Raw genomic sequence first — 23,452 nt, 5'->3', positions numbered from 1 at the left:
TCTTCTGACCTAATAGGGTCATGGAATATAGGATTTTCTCTTTGGATAGTGGTCACTACTGCTGGATGAAAGTTGAACTGGTAGTGTTGTATGGCATTGGTGTGGCTTGTCTGTTTGCAAACTAAGTACTCTTGAGATAGACCTCTTCAAAATCACTGTCAATTGTAATTGACAGCATTTCTCACACCTGGTATCACTTATTTGTTAAAGATGAGTGTCAAGGACATCTTTGGAAAAGTAGCTTGTCTGTTAAACCCCTCTGCTAAATGTGTCGGAAACCCAGCACATCACTTTATTTGTTCTGTCTTCTGAAGTCAGGTATTAGTAGATGGGACTCTGACACAAAAAGCATGTGGCACTGTAGTAAGAGGCCCACTTACTAACAGCTACCTCCAAGTAGACTCCCTTAAGACACTGCTTTAATAATGTCACATCAAGACAGACACATCTCTTGTAAATCATAATGCTTGACAGGGCTATCTCTGAATAGTCAGCTAAAGAAGAAACAGGACAATACAAGACCATAGACAACAGCAGGAAGTGTAGTACTACTGTAACAGTAAAGTCCTGCGCATTTTATATCCCTAAGGACGTGCTTAGTAAGATCATTTGTAAGGCAAGGAAATCTTTCAAAGTATGGATAGCTAAGGATAGTCTCTAAGCCTTGATCTGAATTTCCTGATTTAGTTTTCAGGTGCAACCTAGATATATATTATACACAAACTATATTAAAAGAACACTAAGGTTGCAGAGACTCGGAAATTAAATGTTAGAATTAAAGTTGCATCTGCTTAAAAAGGCTTATGGTTACCTGGGTCCTCCCGTTTACCTTTTTTTAAATGTTGGCACTCCGGCCGTTTTCAGTCTTGTGGAACTCTCCCAGTACACCAAGATTCCTTAAATATCAATATCAGCGGGTCAGAGCGCATCAGCCAGTACTTTTAAACCTCCTGGATGCAAGATACTTTTGAACACCCTCCGTAGTCACATTTTTCAGTGGCAAGTGTTTCACTATCAGTGTAAGCTGTGAATACATCATCCGTCTTCTTTCCAAATGCAAAACGGAAACGTACTGACTACATCTGCCTCTTCTGTATCAACAGCTTTTCCATCCCTGTTGAATAACTGACCGATACCAGTGCTAGGTTTTCTTTTGTTCCTGATATTTAAAAAATTACTACTTATTGTTAATCCTATTGGTGGTAGCTTTTTTTCATTTATACCTTTAACTTTTCCTGTCAACTGTCTGTATTTAATAACTGATAATTTTTAGTCTTTCCTGTTGATTTCCCCTTTCTGTTGATTATGATTTTTTTTTTACTGCTCCTTTCATGTCTCTTTCTTAATTAGGATTTTTTTAAACCAAAGAATCATTCTTTATTGACACTGGAATTGTGGGGTTTGTGGGGCATCTAGTAATGTTTTTTTTTTAAACAACTCCTAAATATAATTCACATTTGTATTGTTTGAATTTTTCTTTTCACTCCCTCGTGACCATAATTGTGTTAAAATTTGAGAAACTGTCCCTATTAGAGTCATAGAAAAGCATGTGTGTATCTTGTGGTATATACATACACCTCTACCCCAATGTAACGTGGTCCTCAGGAACCAAAAAATCTTGCCGTCTTATAGGTGAGACCGCGATATGTCGGGGTAGGGAGAGGAACTGCCCCGCGCCCCAGCTCACCTCTGCTCTGCCTCCGCCTCCTCACCCGAGTGCGCTGCCACCGCTCTGCTTCTCCCGCCCTCCCTTCCGGGCTTGCCGCGCCAGTCAGCTGTTTGGCGCGGGAAGCCTGGAACGGAGGAAGGGCGGGAGGGCGAGAACCGGAGTGATGGCGGCGCACTCAGGGGAGGAGGTGGAGCGGAGGTGAGCTGGAGCGGGGGGTGGTTCCTCTGCACCCCTCCCCTCCCCCGGTTACTTGCTGTGGCCCTCCCCGCGCCCCAGCTCACCTCCCCTCTGCCTCCGCCTCCTTCCCTCAGTGCGCTGCCACTGCTCTGCTTCTCCTCTCTCCCCCCAAGGCTTGCCCGAATCAGCTGTTTGGTCAGCAAGCCTGGGAGGGGAGGGAGGGGGGAGAAGGAGAGCGGTGGCGCACTCGTGGGAGGAGGTGGAGGTGAGCTGGGGCGGGGGGCCCGCAGCAAGTGGGGGGGGCGCAGAGAAACCGCTTGCGGTAAAATGAATTTGGATATAATGAGGTAAAGCAGCCCTGCTTCCCGGAGCACTGCTTTACCATGTTATATCCGAATTCATGTTATATCGGACCGCATTATATCGGGGTAGAGGTGTACTAGGTCAGTGTTATATTACTTCACCATTGAATGATTACGGTTAAAATTGAAACTTTGCAGCACGACAGTTTCACTTTGGAAATTTCAGCTATTGGTTTATTTTCATAGTCTTGTTTGAATATATTTAAATACTTACGTTGGGCATGAATATTCACATAGAATCTGACACTTTTTATTTTATCCTAATGAGCACCTCTTTGAGTAAACATATTTTACTATAGCAAATATCTAACAGATATATACTAACCATAACAAGCACAGGTATTGGTTAGCTATTCCTAGCTAGTTTTAGACAAATCACATCAATGTCTACAGTAGCTTTTTATGGAAAAGCTTCTCCTTCCATGCACAGGACCAGCCACACAGGGGGAACTTCAGAGCCTCTGTAAAGAAGGTTTTAAGTTACTAGGAAACTATGGTAGGTAAAATGGAAATTAGGAGGCTACAAATTTGAAGAATAGCCAAAGATCTGAAAAAACAAGTAACATGTTCTGTTAGTATCAGAAGCAAGAAACATTGAGAATCTATGGGGGTCTACTGCCTGGCTAGGGTGTAAAAGATACAATTAAGGAGGATCAGGACACTGCAGAAAAGCCTAATGGTTTCTTTACATCAGTCTTTACTGCAGAGGATATTGTGGAGATACCTTTATTCCCTGATAAGAGTAGGTATCAAGAGAAGTTGCTGGAGGTAACTGATAAATTAAAGAGTAGCAAGTTGCCAGTGCTAGATGGCATCCATCCAAGAATTCTGAAGGACTTTAATAATTAGGTGGCTGATCTGTTAATAAGAATATGCCATGTCTCAATATACTGGAGGGTAGGAAATGCTGTACCTATTTTTAAAATAGTTGCTGGGATGATCTTGGAATTGAAGACTTGTAAACCTTTCTTTAAGCTGATTCAAAACTGGTAAAAGAAATACTACTGTACACAACCTGTGGAACTCAGCGCCACAGGATATCATTAAATCCAAGGATTTAGGATTTAAACATTATTAGATATCTGTGTACTGAGAGTGTTCATGCTTTTATAAAGATAAAAACATTTTTTTTTTTTTTTTTTAGGAAAGATGTAAACCCTATATGCTTCAGGTCATAGTTAACATGAATGAGGTTAGCAAGAAACTACCTTTGTGGACAGATTATTCCATAATCGTCCACTATAGGGCTTCTTCCTCTGAAGCTTCTGGTACTAGCCACTGTCAAAAGACAGACTGGACTAGACAGACCCATAGGCATTTCAACTTTGTGTTTCAGTAGTTTGTGTATTACATTGACTTCTGTGCTGTGAGGTATAAGAAGGTGAGTCACTGATATAGATCTCCTTCCTTCATCAAATGGTATACGTGGTTAAACTCCACTGTATTTACCACTGTGTTTGCAGTGCAGTAATCAGGAGATTAATGCTTCCTTTGTGACTAAACAAATGTTTGGTGACCACCTCTCCCACCTAAGCATGAGGAATACAGAAAACGTATTCTGCAAAGACACTCCAGGGCACGTGAAACTTTTAAAGCTGCAGTTTTGGGGGTCCAACAAAAATCAGTAAGAACAGTTAGGCTTTAACACGTAAGATGCTTCAAGGCAGACAACAGACCAGTGGGAGTTCGGCAAAGGAGAAGGATGGGAAAGGACAGATGGCATGAGGGGAGATGTTGGGGGAAAATAGTGACAAGGCGGAGTGTAGAGTGATATGTCAATTCCCAGAGATGGATATATGTTGTCCAGCCAAACGGACTTTTTGGGGACGGAAGTGATGAGTCAATTCAAAGGGCATGTTTAGTTTTGTATGCGGTGTTGCGGCCAGGCTGACCCCAGGGTATCAGCGAGAGAAGGGGGATGATGTAGCATCTTTTGTTGGACCAACCTCTGTTGGCGAGAGAGAGAGAGAGGCCAGCTTTCGAGCTGGCATGGAGCTCCACCTCAGGCCTGGGAGAGGCACTTGGCATCACAGCTAAAGACCAGGTGGAACAGATTGTTCAGCCTGAGTAGTGAACACATTTCAAGGGACCACTGGAGATGAAGTGGCCTGTTAACACCCCTCTAGTCATGGGGGGGGGGGGGAAGGAAAAAGGGAGGGGGGAGGGCAGCTGGAGGGGGTTTACTCGTTGGTTATATAAATTATTGTAATAAACCCTAAGTCTAGTGTGTCTGTTCAGTCCATTATTTTTAGTATGTAGCTAAATTATGAATTTAAGCTCTCAGGCTCATGTTTTGGAAGTGTGCAGGTTTCCTTTGAAGATGAGGACTGATAGGTCAGATATAGAGTGATTGCTTTGTGAAAAGAAAAGGGGGACTTGTGGCACCTTAGAGACTAACCAATTTATTTGAGCATAAGCTTTCGTGAGCTACAGCTCACGGTGTATCCGATGAAGTGAGCTGTAGCTCACAAAAGCTTATGCTCAAATAAATTAGTTAGTCTGTAAGGTGTCACAAGTACTCCTTTTCTTTTTGCGGATACAGACTAACACAGCTGCTACTCTGAAATTTTGTGAAAAGCGTTCACACACGGGTGACCGGTATTTGTCTTTTGTCATTTTCCTACATTCATTCGAAAGTGTAGTGATTGTCTGGTTTCACTCACATAGTTGCTATCTGGGCATTTAGTGCGGTGGATGAAGTACACCAGGTTGTGATAGGCATGTGTAGGACCCATCAGTCTTGAAAGATGTGTTGTGGAGAGCATTGATCATTCTAGCAGTGGAGGGGTGCACTCCACTAAAGAAATAGATCACATCATGGAACGGACCATCCAAATTCCACGAGAGAACCGGCTTCAACATTGAATTTAAACCTCCTCCAACTGCACACCCCTAGGTGTCACCTGCCACCACACACTGGAACCCATACTACAGGGTACCATCAAATAGCTACAACCCATACTTGATGGGGACCCCATCCTGAAGGAAATCTTTCCTGAATCCCCTCTTCTGGCCTTCAAATAACCCCCTGAGCTCTTCAAGCTCATCAGAAGTAAACTCCATACAGACCAGGACACACTAACTCAAAGCGGCACCAGACTCTGCCAGAACCACAGATGCGAAACCTGCATACATATCTCCACTGATACAATGATCAACACTCCCCACAACACACCTTTTAAGATCCATGGGTCCTACACATGCCTATTGAGGTGTACCTCATCCAGTGCACTAAATGCCCCATAGCAACTATGTGGCTGAAACCAGACAATCACTATGCTCTCAAATGAATGTAGGAAAATGATCAAAGACAAAAACACAATATCGCTTATGGGTGAACACTTTTCACAAAGTGATCCTTTGAGGATGAGACCTGATATAGAATGAAACTTGCACAATACTTTCAAAAGACAAGCCTGGAAGCTTAAATTCATAACTTTGCTAGACGCTAAAAATCATGGACTGAATAGAGACACTGGATTTATGGCTTATTACAACTATCTGCAATCCCCCCCCCCCCCGCTCACACCCCATTTCCACCCCAGATGTTTCCCCTACCTCCTTCCCTTCCTCCTTATGACCGCAGGGGTTACCTTGAAATATGTGTTAACTTCTTATGCTAAGCCATCTGTTCAAACCTTGTATTTAGCAGTGACACTTTGAGTTAATTTCCAGTCCTAAAGAAGAGCTCTGTGTAAACCTCGAAAGCTTGCCTCTCACCAACAGAAGTTGGTCCAATAAAAGAGATTACTACGCCCACTTTGTCTGTTAAGTTTTTGGGAGTTTTCACTTATTCTGTTAAAACACCAGTATAAATAAGATTCCGCTCTGAGGAGTTTACTGAGGGAGATGTTTTGTTGTTACTGTAATATTACCTACAGGTATACTCAGAGTTCTACATTGTAAACTACTAGTTCTTACAACTAAAGAATATTAAAGAAACCCTCCCTGTAAGAAAGATTATAACCAAACTTTAACTAATCTCTTCTTTTGTTGCTTTTGTAGGGTTATTGGGGGTGTGCCATTGGTAAAGCCAGACAGGCTGCAAAGACAGAGATTGAAAAACTTCAGGTAGGATGATGATAATAATATAATATACAGTATATCCAATTATTTTGTACTAATCCATTTCAAGACAGATATTCCTAGCTACCACTGTTGTGCTGTAACTTTTAGGTTTTTGAAGGTAAGGTTTAGTGGGCATCAGTGCACTCTGGCACAAGGGAGGCTAGCAAGTAGATGAAGCTACTTGCTCTGTACAGGAACATTTCCCCATAGCCCACTGTGACTGGAACATCCCCTAAAGAACAATGAATGGGGCTGCAGCCCCATCTCTTTCCTATCCTGAATGACCAGAGGAATACTATGAATTGTACTAAAATATACTGTCATGGAGAAGTAAGATCAGAGATGTTTGTTCTCATCAGGTGAAGCACCAGCCAGTCATCTTGCTCCCTTTCAATATACTTGTTGAGTATCATGTTGATATCATTTTTTCTAAGAATTTCTTAAAGCAGTATATAGATATACTGTCAATAAAGCTTTTTATGCTATATATATATATATATATATATATATATATATATATATATATATATATATATATATATATATATATAAAAAAATAAATGTAGCATAAAAAGCTTGGATGGCTATATTAATGATTGGCAAAAAAACTTGAGTTTTGCAGCACCCGTACCAGCTAAACTTGTATACCAACTTACACTGTCAAATGCAGTATATACAGAACACAAACCACTTTTAGAACTGTTTTTGTTAAAACTTTCCCCTCCACCTATGAAGTTTGGCTCACATAAATACAACTGTCTGGCCTCCAAATGAGAGGTTTAAAAACCTCTAAATATTGCCTGAAATAAACGTAATTATTGTGAAGTCAGATTTTGAGATCCTCCAAGGCTAATGTAAGGCTCCATTGGAAAACTGGGAATCTCTTCTTCCCAGTCGTAGAAAGCTCCCATTCCTACATTTGAAGTCACAGATGATGAATTTGAAACTTTTACTAATCCAGTATTGGAACATTGCCCATCTTTCCCCACAAGCCTGCATAATTTGGGGAGGGGGCAGTAAAAGGACACCTCTTAGAAAATAGATATCTATTTTACAAGGAGACGGGGAGAAGAATAACTTTGAAGTTGCTCAGAGGTTTGGAAAGTCCCAGGAGAAATGGTTTAGTAGACAGAGCATAGGTGAAGTAATCAAAAGCATGTGGAGTAAACTGCATTTATTAAATGGTTATTGAGCCACATATAAGGGAGTGTGTTATAACTACTTAAATTGTTTCAGGTTTGCAAAGAAACTTGAAAAGCAATATGTTAATTTATTACTATTAACAGGAGAGTTTGGGACTTTCTCTCCCAAAGAGCTCAGTTAACCTGCAAATATCAGTCATCACACCTTTGTTCTATAGTGCTCCTGAAGTCAGTTAATTGTGTAAAGTACAAATTATTCATCTAATAACTTGGATATATTAGACAACCTTTGATTTAAGAGTGCAAAAAATGGATTGCTTAGCTTGTGCTAGAGATTATGTAGGGCTTTCTGTGCTTTGGTGGAAAACTGGTAACAGTGGTTTCTAGCAAATGGAGAAGAATGAAATTGCAGTTATGGACTACTTCATTCACTGGTTGTGTTGCTCCTTAGTGTGAAATGGACTAATAACAACAAAGTCTTCATGAAAATATTTATTTAAACTGAACGCCCAGACACCTTAGCATGATAGTGTTCCTATGTGTGAATTACATCAGAACACTATGAAGAAATACAATTAAACTCGTCCAGTTTTGGTGTAAAAAATTAGATTGAGGCATTCGAAAATACTGGTGGCTTACAGCAGTCAGCCATGCCTTGATCCAGAAACACTCTCTTACTAGCTTATCTGGGGCACATCCAGGTGGTAGGAGACAATTTAGCAAAAAGCTCTTGTGCAGCTTTTTGTTGAATTCCTGAAACCTATCAATTTCTTAAACACTTACGAGACTGGAGAAACTATATCAGTTCAACATGTTCTCTTCCATAATACTGCAGTTGAATCTTCCTATAATACCATATAAGTATTTTGTTTTTAGAAGAAAACCCCTTGTAAGATAGGATTGTTGAAAGTTCTTATAAGTCAACAAACTATAAATGCAACTAACTCTTACGTGAACAGTGGAACATCATATGCAAAAATACAACCTGGTGCCCATAAACTGTGCTGATATGGGGAAACCAACCTGCCTTTTTCCCTCCTCTTAGCTCTGCTCTGATTAAACAGTGTATTGGTTTCCTGTTAATACAGCATTAGATCAACCATGTAACTGTATAAATTGTTATAATCTTATTAAAAATGGTATCCCAGTATTTTATGAAAGGGTTCCAAATTGTGGGAGTTACAGTAATGCAAAATACAGATGGATTGCTTATTATCTTGAGACTTAAGTGATTTCATATCAAAACATTTAAATTTATCTAATGTGCATTTAGACAGTTATGTAAAACTAATACTTGTTTTGGTTGACTGCGCTGAAGTTTATTTAAACATGCCTCATGCTAATAACTTCTGCAGTACTGTTTTAGGATCTTAAATTTAATTTGATTTCTCTCCAGCTCTCTTGTCTAACTTACATTTTATTTACTATAAAACACTGTATACACAAACACATAGTGCATCTGAGAACATGAACCTACTGAAACTAGTAAGCCCTTTAAAAGAGCAGGAAAAAACTGATTTACCACAAACAAAGCTCACTTCACCTCCCTCCTGCATCTTTTTTTTTTTTTTTTTTTTGGCAGTCTGAAAATGTACCTACCAGTTCTTAAAATTTAGAGATCTATGGGAATTTAATTTGGTCCTGGTTTATGCTACATTTTTTTGACCCACCATTAAAATGTAGCCTATTTTCCATATCTTGTATCTTAACAAATTGCTTAATTTGCTTAATTTTTATAATTAAATTTCATTTAATCTACTATATGTGTCAGGCTGGATTTGAGCAGAGATCTGTCTTAAAAGTTCAGTCTAATGTTCATACACTGTGTTGAAAATATAGAGGCTAAAAGACAATGCTGACTGTATCCTTGGCATCTGAGAAACAATGCTGTGTCAATTTCAGAATATACCTTGCTGCATTTGAGTGACATAGCTTACTCCTGAGGGTGTTTGTTAATAATGCTTTCTTTGTATGTAGTGCTAGGATTGTAGCCTGCTAATGTCTTCCTTATATTTCCAGATATTGTCTGATCTTATCAGTGGGGCATAATAATTCAGTATAAACAAAATAATCTCCAACGCACATTGACATGGCTGTCATTGTCTGTAGAGAACCTCCAGCTGTTCGGTGGAGCTATCACAGTAATGCAAAGCAGTGTTCCTTCTAATTTTTTCCATCCATGTGCAGAATGAATTTTATGTGCAGCACCAATATAGAGGTAATATGCGGAGTTGCACCATCACCTCCATACTTTCACGGCTGCCCTTAGCCCACCAAGAGCTCCCAACATCCTACTGCTAGTACCTGGCTGGGTCTTAGTGAAGGTCTGTCTTCAGGTGACATTTGCAGTACCTATCTGTTCACTCCCACAACCTCCTTCCACAAGGATCCGTACATGCTTCACAAATTGTCCTCATATAAATGCTTCACTGAAATACAGCCACCTCTGGGGAGAAAGATCAACAGCCAGCTAGGTCAACAGCACAGAGAGCACTGTGCAGCAGTTTGGAAAGACAAGGGGAATTTTGGATAGGAAAAATCTTTTCCTCTTATGCAAAATGCTTGCGATATTTAATGTTCAGACAGGTCTCCATCTGTAAAGGTCTCATCTGAATGTAAAATATAATACTGCAATTTAGAAATCAAAGTAAAAGTCTGTTTTTAAATCAGGACACTAAGGCTCAAATTCCCCTTACTACCATCCTCTTGTATTAACAATACAAAACACTTGAGAAGTCCTATAAACTATTCAATCTTCATGTTTATATTTTTACACTGGATCAGCTTGGACAACTAAAGTAGCATGGTGAAGTTTACCTTCAGCTTCTCATGGACACGTACAACGTTCCAGTGTCTCGGTTATTACAGTGAAACACACACAGCTCTGTAAATGTACACAGCACTTTACAAACACATGGGCTCAGGCACACTGCCATTTGACATGAAGTTCCCCACTTCTTTCCATAAGGCCACTCACATCAGTAACAGTTACATGAGTAATACTTTGCAGGACCAGGCCCCTAGATAAACCACGTGTCCTCCGGCCCACAAAAAGCTTTGCAAACACTGAGGGGAGGTTTAAATCCACAACAGGGAATTGTTGTCACTGGAAATCAGACAAAAACATTTCCATCAAGTCCTAGTTTTGGTAATGTCCTTTTAAAACTCAAATGAAAAAGCCAACAATATTTAGTGCTTTTCCTTTATAAATATCAGTGTTTTACAGAGGAAGGTCAATATCATTATTCCCATTTGGAAAATGGGGAAAGTGAGGCACGGTGTGTGTCTGGGGGGGTGTTACAGAATGAACACCCCCAACCTGTGGCCAGAGCAGATACATACTCTCTTTGCAGTTGCTGTATCAGACCTGTGACTCCTGCACACTGGTCTAATAACATTCCTTGTCACACCCACTGTAACCATGGCCTTTTTCCATTCCTTGGCCCTTTTCTGTAGTGGCCTATGCATAACTAGTGGGGAACCCAGTTCGGTCACATGTAGGAGGTACAGTGTTCTCTGTGCACCCACTGAACAGTTACCCAGTCACATGTGAGTGTAACCACAACAGTTCTGCTGCATTGGGGGACTTTCTGTGGCCACCTATGTTCCTGGATGAATTTCAGCAAAAGTGTGCAAAGCTGACATTCACCCTAATGGGGGTTGAACGCGGCAACAATCAGACCCCTTAGTTTTCGTAAGAGGAGCTCAACCAAAATATGCTTATTAGAATTTGTCTTAGCTTTATTTGTCTTACCTAGAGACTATTCCTTTGCAATCTATAAATGGGAAAGGCTCACTCCTTCAGGCTCATAGTTAAAGCTTTCATGGAATGCTTAACACATGCTCTTATTTCTGAATTCAGAGCACAGTTCAAGTTGAGGGACAGTGTTATATTGATCCAGTGACTAACCTCAATGCAAGAAAATTTCTGCCAGCTGATCCAAGTAATTGGCCTCTTATGCAACTGTAAGCCAGGAACAGTGAAATACTATTTTTGCCATTTTTTAAAAGCATGAGAAAAAATAATGTAGATCATATAATGGTGAAAAAAATTAAATGATAGGTAATGGCCAAGAATGAGGTTTATAAGACCTTTACAAACCAGTGTGGAGCTTGCTAGAAGCATTGCTCTGGCAGACTACTGACAGTTTTATTGAGGCATTATCTCCTACCTAATCAGATGGTGAGAAAACACATTCTGCTAATCAAGATACTGTGCTGGAGCGGGGAGAGGCATCTCCCCTGCCAGTGCTGCAGTCCAGCTGGCTGAGGGAGAGAGAGGCGTGTCGGCATCTCCCCTTCCAGTGCTGCAGTCCAGCTGCTGAGGGAGAGAGAGGCGTGTCTCCTGTCCCCACCGCAGCCCTGGCTGGAGCTGGGGGGGAGAGAGGCATGTCTCCCATCCCCACCACAGCCCTGCATGCCCCAAGTTCCCCCAAACCTCCATCACTGCTCCCCACCTCCCCCTCCCCCCCCACCCTACACATTCTCCATGCTCACCTGTGTGTGCACTGCATGGCTGGTGCATGGCACTTGATGGCCTCCTGTGCAGCCGCACAGGCGCACACCTTAGAAGGAACACAGATCCAAAGTGTGTGTGTCAGTCTCAGGCTGTAATGCTTCCTGGTAGATGTTCCGCACTCAGGATTCTAGGGGCAGGTCTACGCTACGGGACTCAGTCGACCTAAATTACGCAACTCCAGCTACGTGAATAACGTAGCTGGAGTCGACGTAGCTTAGGTCGACCTTTTGCAGTGTTTACATCATGCTGGGTCGACAGAAGAAACTCTCCCTTTGACTAACCTTATGCTTCCCATTCCAGTAGAGTACCGGAGTTGACGGGAGAGCGACCGGCGGTTGATTTAGCATGTCTTCACTAGATCTGCTAAATCGACCCCGGTAGATTGATCGCCGTGCATAGATTCCCACCTAAACCCCCCCCCCCCCCCGGTAAGTGGAGACAAGCCCCAGGTTTCCAGAGACTTTGACCTATTTGTCAGGTGCATGTTTGAAACTTGTTCAAAAGTTAATCTGTACCAAACATATAAAATTAGAAGTAGCAAACTGCAAGGTGACTTGAAGTGATGGACAATATGGCCTGCCGGAGATTACATATAAAAATCTACACCCAGAAAAGAGGGGAGAGGTAAGGAAGTAGCTACACCTATCCTATTAAAGCAAGTCTTTTCCTTCTTAGTACTGTCAGATTTTAGACAGCCAAGATTTATAGGGGAACAGCTAAGCATACTGCAATGAAGATACAGAAGCTGGGAGGGGATGTGGTTTTAGTGAAATATTTTTCATTTTAAGTGGTTCACATTATGAAGAACTACTGTATTAATCGCATCTAGTGGTAGCTGTAAACACTTAATACCTCAGAGTGTGACCCTGTATTCACCCAGGGAAATGTTTTTTAGTATCTCTCAAATTCAGCTTCTTCTGAGACAATTCATGTGCTATCTAATGTTTAAATTTCCCACATATTACTTTGGATATGAACACTGAATGATACAAGTAACGCTTTGAATGATAAATTCAGTGTCAAGCTTTTGATATTGTCTGCAGGATTAACAAATCTGAGATGAAAAAGGAGGCCAGGGATAATGTCTAGCCAAAGCATGTGGCCTGCAAACCTTTGTAACATCACAAGACTAATAGATCTCACACTCCTTCACAAGTAACTTGTGTGCATAAGTGCAAAAATCAGTTCTGTGGTGCATGCAATAGTTATACAAAGATACTGGTGTGTGATATCTTAGGGCTTGTGTCAACACAAACAGTTAGTTCACGGCAAGATGGGGTGTAAATCTACCCCATCCGAGCCTGCTGTGCAAGAGATGTCTGTCTGGACCTGCTGCTGCCCATTAAAAGTTCCCTAGTGTGCTCTGATCTACCCTGCTTTGAAATGAGAATAGATTAATGCGTACGAGGGAACTTTTATCGTACAGCAGCACGTGAACGTTTAGCACAAGTCATGCTGGAGCACAGTAGACTTGTATCCCATCTTGTTGTTTAAGTGTTTGTCCAGATATGATCCTGTCTCCGTTAAGAATCAATTATTGGGGAAAGGGAACGAGGATCTTCTAGTTTTGTGCCTGCATTAAATCAGCATGACAGGATGTGTTGCTTTTCCATTATTCTAAAAGGAGGAGGTTGTTGAGATCTGATGTGTATGAATGTTTTTACATGAGCTTGTACCATGTCATGGACCCCGGAATTTAACTTTGTAAACGTTACCATTACATAAATTTGTTAGTCTCTAAGGTGCCACAAGTACTCCTGTTCTTTTTGCGGATACAAACTAACAGCTGCTACTCTGAAACCTGTCATTATCAAGTGTGAAACTTTATTTTGGGCAGCTGTCAGTGGACTGCTTCAGGACTTGCTGTAACTAGATGAGTTTGAGGGAAAAATTGCAAAATGAAAAACTAATCCTCTGTTCAGCCTCACAAGGTCTGTCTTATCAAAATTAGAATAGCATTTACCAGTAGGACACTACATGTAAACAGGAATGCCCTAGAGACTCTTGAAGTATGAGTGTTAGAACAGGTGCTAAGATAGAGATGCATCTGTTGGTATGATAGTCTCATGAGTTACAGTCTGTCAAAAGGCATCAAGGTATAAATCAGTAAAGGTATGCATGCTGAGATCTATACAAAGCTGTTCAGTTGAAAGGGACACAAACTGAAGATCTGTGTCTCTGAGTTGTCTAACTGAATGAATATGGGAAAGAATAACTTTTGGGACTCATACAAAAGTAGCAGTTTGAATAAAAAGTGAAAATAAAGAATTAGATAATTTAATTTGGTTCTATTCTTGACAGACTGTGGCAGGATTGTGCAGGAGATACTCTTGTTTTGTTCCTGCATAGGTAATATACTTTGGTAGATCAGCTACCACTATCCTGGCTTTCCCCTAGTGGATAAGTGTTTTCCAAAAATACAAAATGTTAAATTCTCAACTAAAATGTACATTCCTCACCCACAGATGAAAGAAATGACTTGCCGTGATGTTGTTAAAGAAGTTGCAAAAATGTAAGTTTCCTTTCTTCTGGCCTTTCATCCTCAGTGCTCTTTTTTTCCCCTCTTATCCCTCCTTGTGAAAAATAAACAAACCTCAGTAGATCAGCAAACTGGCCCTAATATGGAATGGAGTCATTTTAAAAAAAAAAAAAAAATTGGAAGCTTAAAGTACTACTCCTGTTCCTAGGGCTGTCCCTGTACTAACTTTGGTAGCTTTGGAATCTTCTTTCCCTATTTTAAATGTGTGGTTTTTCCCTCCCTCCTTGCTGTGTGAAAGATCTATATCCAGCATGACTATACAGAGGAAACAGTGAAACGAGTCAACTTTGAGCTTTTTGCAACACTAAAGAAACCAAGTGAAAACATGTATCTTTATCCTTTCCATTAGTCACTTTAGGTGTTCCTTGGAACAGTGGGTTAAGTGTAGATAAATGTTTTGGCTGTGTTTCTACTCTTTTTAAATGTAAACACTTTGAGAGAAAGGGAAGCTGGTCATAGTTCATAATACAGAGGTATATGGAAATAGACCTATGCAAACTTAATTGTGGTTTCAGGTGCTTCCTAGCTTGGCAGTATCTGGGAATGAAGGAAAGGAACACTGTTCCTGGAGAGAGCCTCATTAACACCCCTCTCTTCTCCTTGCTAGCTGATTAAGGTGCATCACTGCTTGGTTAGAGTAAGTGCAGTGCAATTTATCCAGAAGATGACATGTAGCCTTCTACTGTGTGCATGGAGAAATGATAGGACTTAGCTGACTCCTGGAGAAAACTAACAATCCAATCTGATGGCAGAGTAGCTTAATAGCTTTAGAAACCTTAAACTTGCAAACAGGTGTTATAAATACCATGTTAGGTAATTAAGACTAAAGTAGTATTTTATATACTGTGTACCTTAGACAGTGCTGGATAGTCACACTTCCTTCCTAGTCTGATCTGCTGGCCACATACCTCTTGTTGAACTTGAGCGCATTTCCCTGCTGCTATAAACCACAGAAACACAGGCAGGAGAGAAAATAGAACTGGGGTGCAGAATTGAAGAAATAGGAGTGTTTGAGTCCAGTGTTGGGGGTAGCAGCAGGCTGCGTGTGTTCTGGAATCTTTCCTACATGTTAACCTGCCTTATGGCGGTCTTCCCCTCAATCCAGGACCTTTCCAACTCTATCAAACAATATGTGCAATCTGGCATGAGTTGTCTGTGACTCCACTTTCTTCCCCTAACTTTTCCTCTGCCTCTAAATATGCTAGTTTACTCTCTTGTTACACTACTCTTTCTAACTAAGGGTCAGTGAGAGACCTCTTCACATCCAGCATTGTAAGGGTGGTGTTTTAACTTTATACCACCTTCATTCTTCCAAAATGGCCCTTCAGGGATCCCCAACTGTCTTCTTGCTGAGCTTATTGTAGCTGTCCACATTGCTCACTCTTATGTCTTCTTCCTTTGTATTTTCATGTTTGTTCATATCAGTATCTCTTTGACCCTTTCTTTCCTAGACATTTTTCCTCAGTGATCAAGGCTTTAGTTTCCATTTCTGGCACTGAGTTGGTCTAATCAGCTGGGTATTTATAAAGTGATGCCTGTCCTCTGATACTTTTTGTATGAATTAAATGGTAGACGGCAAACACTTCAGAGAAGGGGTTAGTACTATTCCCCTTCAAACTTTAGCCACTGCAGGAATTACACTGAGTTTCTTGAACATCTAGTGTACTTGCCTGTGAAACTTTAATAGTAAAGTTTAGTTGCAAATGAAATTCCAGTATTTTTGTAGCAATATCTTAGAAGGCTATTAATATACTAGAATGAATCCTTTTAATATGGGGGGCATATGCATGTTCCATATAGCAGATGTCTCAGGTTGCTGTGAGATGTGCTGAACCAGAGAACTTAAGTAGGATCTCTGACCTTGATACCTGTTTGAAGCCCTGTGAAAAGGGGGAATCAAACTCTCTCAAGCTGCATGATCTGGGGGCAAACTTTCAGTTTTTGTTCTAAAGAACTAGAATGGGAAAGTGAACTGCATGGTACTGGAGGCTTGAAATGTTGCAACTCTATGCAGCTGTAATGCACTTTACACTTTTCTTTTTACATTTTCAATTCATCAGCAATCCTTTAACCAGTTTGGGGCCTCTACTGCACTAGCAGTATGATAGCTGTTGGAGGCAAGCACTTTGTCTCATCCACCTGTTATTTTTGAGACTAAGGGGGGTGAGGGCATGCGAGTGGAGGTAACAAGATCAGTGCCTACAATTCCATGCGATTAATAGCAGGCTTTGAGGCATTCAGAGCTCTGATCTTGGTTGGCAAGTAAGTCCAGAGCATAGGTCCAATGCAATTAGTGAATTTGTGGGTTCTAGCTCCTCTTCTAGAGGACAAGGGATATAATGTCACCATTAGAACTACCCATTTTCAGCTTTGCATTTAAGCATCCTAAATTCAAACGCTGAAGAATGCAAGCTTCTGTAACAACTGGAACTGAATGTTTTGTTTAGGAAGTTAACTTGTGCAACTGCTTTGAGGGGGCTGTTGAAGAACATTAACTTCTTTGGCATTTTCTTAGTGTTCCTCATGTGAATAAATAGATTAAGTGCTTGCAGGACACAGAAATAAGATTCAGTCTACGGTCTGGTTACGTACGGTCTGGTTACGTACGGTCTGGTTACGGTCTTTTATTTTATAGGCTGATGGCTAGTTTCAGAACTATGTACAACACAGGCATAAGTTACCATGATTGCATGCAGAATTAGAATTGTAACACTGGCCAGTTCTGTATGTAACTAGGGGCTTATACACAAGTTACTAACTACAGATGTGCAAGGTGTGTGCATGCACATGTGTACTATTAGACAACATTTAAGTTTGAACTGCATTTACCGAGTCTTCATTAATTTTTGTATGACTTGCAGGAGAAATATAGTTTTAGGAAAACTACTTGCTGGCTTCAGTTTCATGAATAGTTGAGGCATTATACCCATGGGGTCACTTAAATGCTATGCTGTCTGCATCTTTGATCAGGATACTTGTTCTGTGCTTATTACTGGTTATAAGAGACAGCTTGAGTTAAGACCAAATGGCTGGGTGGTATCTTTGCTGAAAGTTACACTGTTAGTGAACACTACTATAAGTGATCAAGGGAATGTTATGTTCAGCATCTACTTTTTACATTAATGTAAAACTACTACATACAATACTGGTGTGTGTCCTCTTTACCATACCACAGAAACATGTTAAAAAACAGGACAACTGTGATACTACAAACTAGCAGGAGAAGAAGGGAGGGGGCAAGTAGAATTTTGTAACGTAACTGTTTGTTTATTTTGCCTATTAATCCTTGGCTTTGGGAAGGGAAAATGTCAGTGGCTAACTCTTCATAAACAGTTTTTCCTCACTCTTTCTAGAATCTACATAGTTCATGATGAAGTGAAGGATAAAGCTTTTGAACTTGAACTCAGCTGGGTTGGAGAAAGTAATGTATTTCATTTTTCCTTGTTTTGTTGCCTTTAGCTACACCGTGTTTGACTATAGAAATGAACAAGTTAAATAAAACTGTCAGTTCTGTGGGAGTAAAACAAATTGAAGACTCAAATTCTAAACTCCACCCATACTACGGAGAAAGTAACAAATACTTGTTAATGTTTGTAGTTTCTATTGTTGCTTCTATCCACTAAGTTTGCTACTTTGAGATTTACAAGTTCCGTGCTTATACCAGTAATTTCTAAAGTCTTTATAAATATGGCTTCATTCACAGTAACAAAAGGAAAACATGAAATTGTTCCAAAAGACATCAGAGAAGAAGCAGAGAAATATGCTAAGGTAAGCAATACAATTTTATTTAGCAGGTTCAAAACTCCATTTTACAAATACAAAATAGAATAAACTGCATAAAATGCACTTTACATAGCGTTTTGGCAGCTAGAAGTGCATTATTTTAAGTACATTAGTTATGAGACAAACCTACTCTGGGGGTTTTTTAGATTAAAATGTTTCAGAAACAATTACCTGAAACTTTGAAAGGAAGAATAGAAAGAAAGTAATCCAGTGGCATCTTTAGCTGGTCACATTGTGCATTCAACAATGTATGGTTCAAGTCTTATACAGCAGGCATGTTTCTCCTTGCCTAAATAATAAGAAACCAAATGCATCAGATTAATTTTTAACTGAGCGAACTGACAGTAGTACTAATGATGAGTTATATCCAGTACACTAACCCTTTAAAACACAAATTGACTAGGAAAAATAGAAGCAATCGGAGCATGTATTAGTGCTGTATTTGTTTTGGAAGCTGATGGCTGCACTTCAGTAGTGTTTTTTGTACACTGAAGTCGCAGTATTCGACACTTTCCCATGCAACACTGTTCTTGACTGCCACACGGTGCTATGCAATCCATGTAAATATGGGGCCTTGTTCTCTACTGCTTTAGTTTACCTGTACAAAGTGGATGCAATACAATTACCATACCAACATTTCCTACTCGCTTATAGTGAACTAGTGTAAATGACTATATCAGATATATAGCTTTAAAGAATCAGACACTTTGTCAAATGTAGGCTGACTTCTAGGACTTGCCAGGCAGCCACTGAACAAGACCTAGGAGTTGATTATGCCTTTTCTTTTCAAAACAGGAGTCCTTGAAAGAGGAGGATGAATCAGATGACGACAATATGTAACACATTGTTACTTCAAGACAAGTTTCAATTTTCTTAATTTGTAGAAGGGGTTAATGGGTTAACCATGGATTATTATTTACTTGCTGGAAAGATGTTAACTTGCACTAAAATAAATTTCCCATTTACTGTCAGATCATGGTTCAGACTTCATTTGAAAATTGGACATAGCTGTGTTGACCTATGAAAAAAGATAAGATATTGCCTCTAAGCATGAATTTTAGTAAACTTTTGTGCCAAAGACCATAGTGTCAAGAGTGAAATAGAGGAAAAACCACCAGGTTACCAAATGTCATCTGAGTGCACCAGTATACTTGTCTCACCTTTATGTACATCAAAGACAATACTCAAACTTGAACTATCCTTCATTTTTCAATTGAGTAGATAGCTAGTGCTATTTCTTAACTTCAAAAGAAATGTGAAAGCAGTCTAACTCTGAGTTAACTAGTAAAGCTATACATGAAGTCTGTAAGTTGAAGACACTGCAATTCTATCCTGAATAATAGTATCACAGCAGTCCAGTTTATAGGGGGTGTGAATTTGAGTGCTCTAAAATACTGCACTCTAACTGCCTCATGTAAACCCTACTGGTACAAATGTACCTAGTGCATGTTAATGTACATCAATATACACTAGGTACCTTTTAGTTTGTCCCAGTAGCGTCTACCCCAGGGTATTTAGAGCATTCTAGTGTAGACAAGCCTTAAGATATTGGTCTTTAGTTAGTTTGTATTGTAGCTACTGTATCCTGAAACCATTTCAAATGGATTTTACACTCCATTTATTCCTGTAACATCAACCATTAAATTTTTTAAGGAAAGGTAAAACAGTCCTGTAGTTTAGGCAGTGGACTGTAAACCTGTGACTTCTTTGGGCAAATCCCTTCAACTTTGCAAAACACTTGCCTACCTCTCAGGGCCAGTGAGGCTCCATTCATTAGTATTGCTTTCAGAGGGGGTAAGCAAACCCTGGTGCCAGTTTGTCAAACAGTCCTATTATCAGAATTTAGCACACCACAAAAGATAACTGGGAATCAAGTCAGCCCTACCTGGATTACTGCTATTTTAGCTGCCTGCACCCAGAAGACAACTACCTACCCCCCCATGACAAGGTGCTCTCCACCCCAAGTTAGGCCGGGCCCAGCCTACCTTTTCTTGAATGGAGAACTCCCAGTCTAATACTTCAGTGCAAATCTCGCTTTGTCATTGTAACTGACTAAAGCGGATAGTCTCCCTCTCTGACACAGTGACTTGAACCAGCTGTTGTGATGGTTAATTACCAAAGATGGTTATGCAGTCCTTTACTCCAAGGGTAGTATGGTACCTCCTCTCATTAAGCTGATATGCAGAGCTATCTTCAAGTCTAGATTTAAATATCTAGCATTATCAAAATATCAAGGGAATGTGTTTATATTAGCTTGGATTGTGCAGTTGGCATTTACTGAAAGATAATGCAAGCTTACTTCATCTTTGCATTAGTTTTATAGCCAGTCATGTCTAGAATATACATACATTCGAACTGACAAACTTTATCTGGGAGAGACTGGGTATGTCTAACTGTAATACAGTAGCAACAGCTACGCTCGTGCACATCAAGTAGAATAGTACCATTCGACTGCTACATATGACTGACATCTAATGCATTTCTCTTAGGTCAGTATAACATTACACATGGAGTTTAGGAAAGGCAAGTGCTGCATATTGTGAAAGTGCTGTCTAAAACAACATACAAGTGTTACATTAGTCTGCTTCTTACTGCAAGAGAGGGAAGCTACCTGGGCATAAAATAAGCCTGGCTTTTGGAAGCAGGAGCTAAGATTTAAATGAGGCTCTCCCCTGACCTCTACAGTACTTACTTCTAAGGGATGATCCAGGGGTTAGATTACTAGGGTCTCAACATCTGGGTTCAATTCCCTGCTCTACCAGAGGCTTCCTCTATAACCTTAAGTCATGTAATGTAGGTCTCCATTCACCATTTGTAAAATAGGGATAAGAATACACTACCTCATCAGGAGCGAGCATGATAAACACATGGAGGTGCTCTAATATTTTGGTAATAGGGACACAAATATAGCCTCAAATCTTAATTCTTCTTGCTTCAACTTCACTCAATTTAGTGTTACTGTTTTTTAAAAACATTTGAGGGAAGAGATGGCTATATGGGTTTTTGCAAATTAAGCTGTGTTTTCCACTTCCTAACCTTAGCTATTGCTGAGTACACTTCATTTCAGCTATATATGGAGTGCTTGGCTCAAGGCAGGAATACACAAACATACTTATCAGAAGGGTGCACAGTTGAATGAGCAGTTATTATACTACCTCTTTAAATGCCACTGTTTTGGATCTAGTTTAAAAAAACTACAGGAGCCAAGGCTGCTTTGTTAATTGTCAGTAGAAAGCTATGCAAGTTAGTAACTTAGCTTTAAAATACACCACAAGTAGAGTGTAAAAAAACCAAACAAACAAGTTCCTGTTCTAGAAGAGGTACCAACAAACTGATTTAATTGTCTGAGGGAACTAAATTGAGGCCTGTATGGTCCAAGGATTATCTGAAAGTTGTTGGATTCTCCCCAAGGCTATTTATTCCTCAAAATTGCCTTTTTTCCCCCCAGACAAGATCACTTGATCTTAAAGGCTAACTTGATTGAGAGGGCTTGTTGCCATATTGCCAACCACCTTATAAAGATCAACTATACACTTCAGTTAAACATCCAACCAAAGCATGAGCAGGCATTTTCACTAAGACCAGGCCTACACTTACAAGCTTACAGCGCGGCACACCTGTACCACTCTGAAAGTGCTCGTGTAACTGCGTTTTGCCGCCAGGAGAGAGCTCAGTGCAGGACAAGTATTTCTAAAAATTGCTCAACCATTTTAGTGCAAGGATTCCTCTAAATTTAAGCAATAGAAAGCCAGGAGTTGAATGCAAGAGAATTATGGTAGTACTGGCATTTAAGTAGATGGCACCCTTAAGAAATGGAGTAAGTGCTAGTAAAGAGTTTAGACACATGAAATTGATATAATTCTCCATCTCCAAATAGAATGTACTATTTATATTGGGGACTACTTGCCAAGACTAGAGTTCACTGACAATAGCTCATTAACACTTGCATTAAAAACATACCACACATCACCACGATATAACCACCTAATACTTCTGATCACTAGTTCAAGACCAGTACTTTAGAAAGCACACTACTCTTCAAATTTAAATACCTCTGCACCAGTCATCAACATTAGTGACTGACTAGTTAGAAAGTAATGCCTTCCATGATCTGAAAGTTTGCATTTCAAGCTTTAAGAAAAGGAGTACTTGTGGCACCTTAGAGACTAACATTTGAGCATAAGCTTTTGTGAGCTACAGCTAAGTGAGCTGTAGCTCATGAAAGCTTATGCTCAAATAAATGTTAGTCTCTAAGGTGCCACAAGTACTCCTTTTCTTTTTGCAGATACAGACTAACACGGCTGCTACTCTGAAACATTTCAAGCTTTGTAATTATAAAACGTTGTTTTAAGAGAGTAGCTACTAAAGAATCACAAGTAGAAAAAAGCAAAATTGACCTTACAAATCATGCCATTTGCTGACAGTATGAAAACAGCCAGGGATATAAACAAATGCTTTCAAACCACTGGAAGCCATGGCAAGTTTGGGAATTTTAGCAATACAGCATTGGTTTCTCGCACCAGCAATAGTGGATGCTTGTTAAAGAACTCATCCCTCACTTTCAGTGCTTTGACACCGGGCCCAGGTAAGTAATTTTGTGTTCAGTGCGGATGTCCTTGGTTTTCTCTCTCCCAAACAATGCTGCTCCCTCTAGTCCTGCAAAAAACCACCTCTCTGCAAATGTAGTTCAGCAGTTTGTTGCCCTAGTGGTCTACATAATTAAATCTCTCTGCACATACACTACTGTAAGTTGAAATACTAGTGGGGTCTCAGATTAAACTACTTACAGCCCTAGATGAGTTGTAATATCAGAATCTGACACTACAAATGCACCTATTTAATGACAATTGTCTTAACTGTACACATCTGACAGTGAAAGAAATGTTCCCTGTTTAGGTAGTTTCATAGCGCACCACGCTGGCTTGTGATTAGTTGCCCTGTATTGCCTTCTGCGCGTCTTCTTTGAGCCCTTTAATATTTTTGTCTACGTAAGATTTATAAAGTACATTAAAACCAGGCAAATGACAAATATAGGTAGTACTGAGTTCTGTTTGTAACGGGGCCAGCATATAACCCCCATGAAGATAGGGCTCAAGAGGCCAGTAGTCAAAGTTTCAGGGAAAAGCAAGCTATAATTTGCCTAAAGGCAAACCCTGAAAATTAAGGTAAAATCAAATCCTAAATCTGATGCTT

At 40.1% G+C, this 23,452-nt stretch overlaps 1 protein-coding gene across 1 annotated transcript in view; it reads left to right on the top strand.

Annotated features, from left to right (window-relative positions):
• PSMA3 (proteasome 20S subunit alpha 3) overlaps window positions 1-19,218 on the top strand; it is a 28,455-nt gene extending 9,237 nt beyond the window's left edge. The window contains exons 7-11 of the mRNA XM_074956434.1: window positions 6,214-6,279; window positions 14,403-14,449; window positions 17,830-17,897; window positions 18,180-18,244; window positions 19,055-19,218. Coding sequence (XP_074812535.1) covers window positions 6,214-6,279; window positions 14,403-14,449; window positions 17,830-17,897; window positions 18,180-18,244; window positions 19,055-19,099 — 291 coding nt within the window. The 3' untranslated portion in view covers window positions 19,100-19,218. The remainder of the gene's footprint in view (window positions 1-6,213; window positions 6,280-14,402; window positions 14,450-17,829; window positions 17,898-18,179; window positions 18,245-19,054) is intronic.
• Window positions 19,219-23,452: the final 4,234 nt, after the last annotated feature.

This window comes from Natator depressus, chromosome 6 (genome assembly GCF_965152275.1).
Source record: "Natator depressus isolate rNatDep1 chromosome 6, rNatDep2.hap1, whole genome shotgun sequence".
In the NCBI taxonomy this organism is placed as follows: Eukaryota; Metazoa; Chordata; order Testudines; family Cheloniidae; genus Natator; species Natator depressus.
The sequence above is the reverse complement of the archived record's forward strand: the minus strand, read 5'-3'. Positions and strand labels throughout refer to the sequence as shown.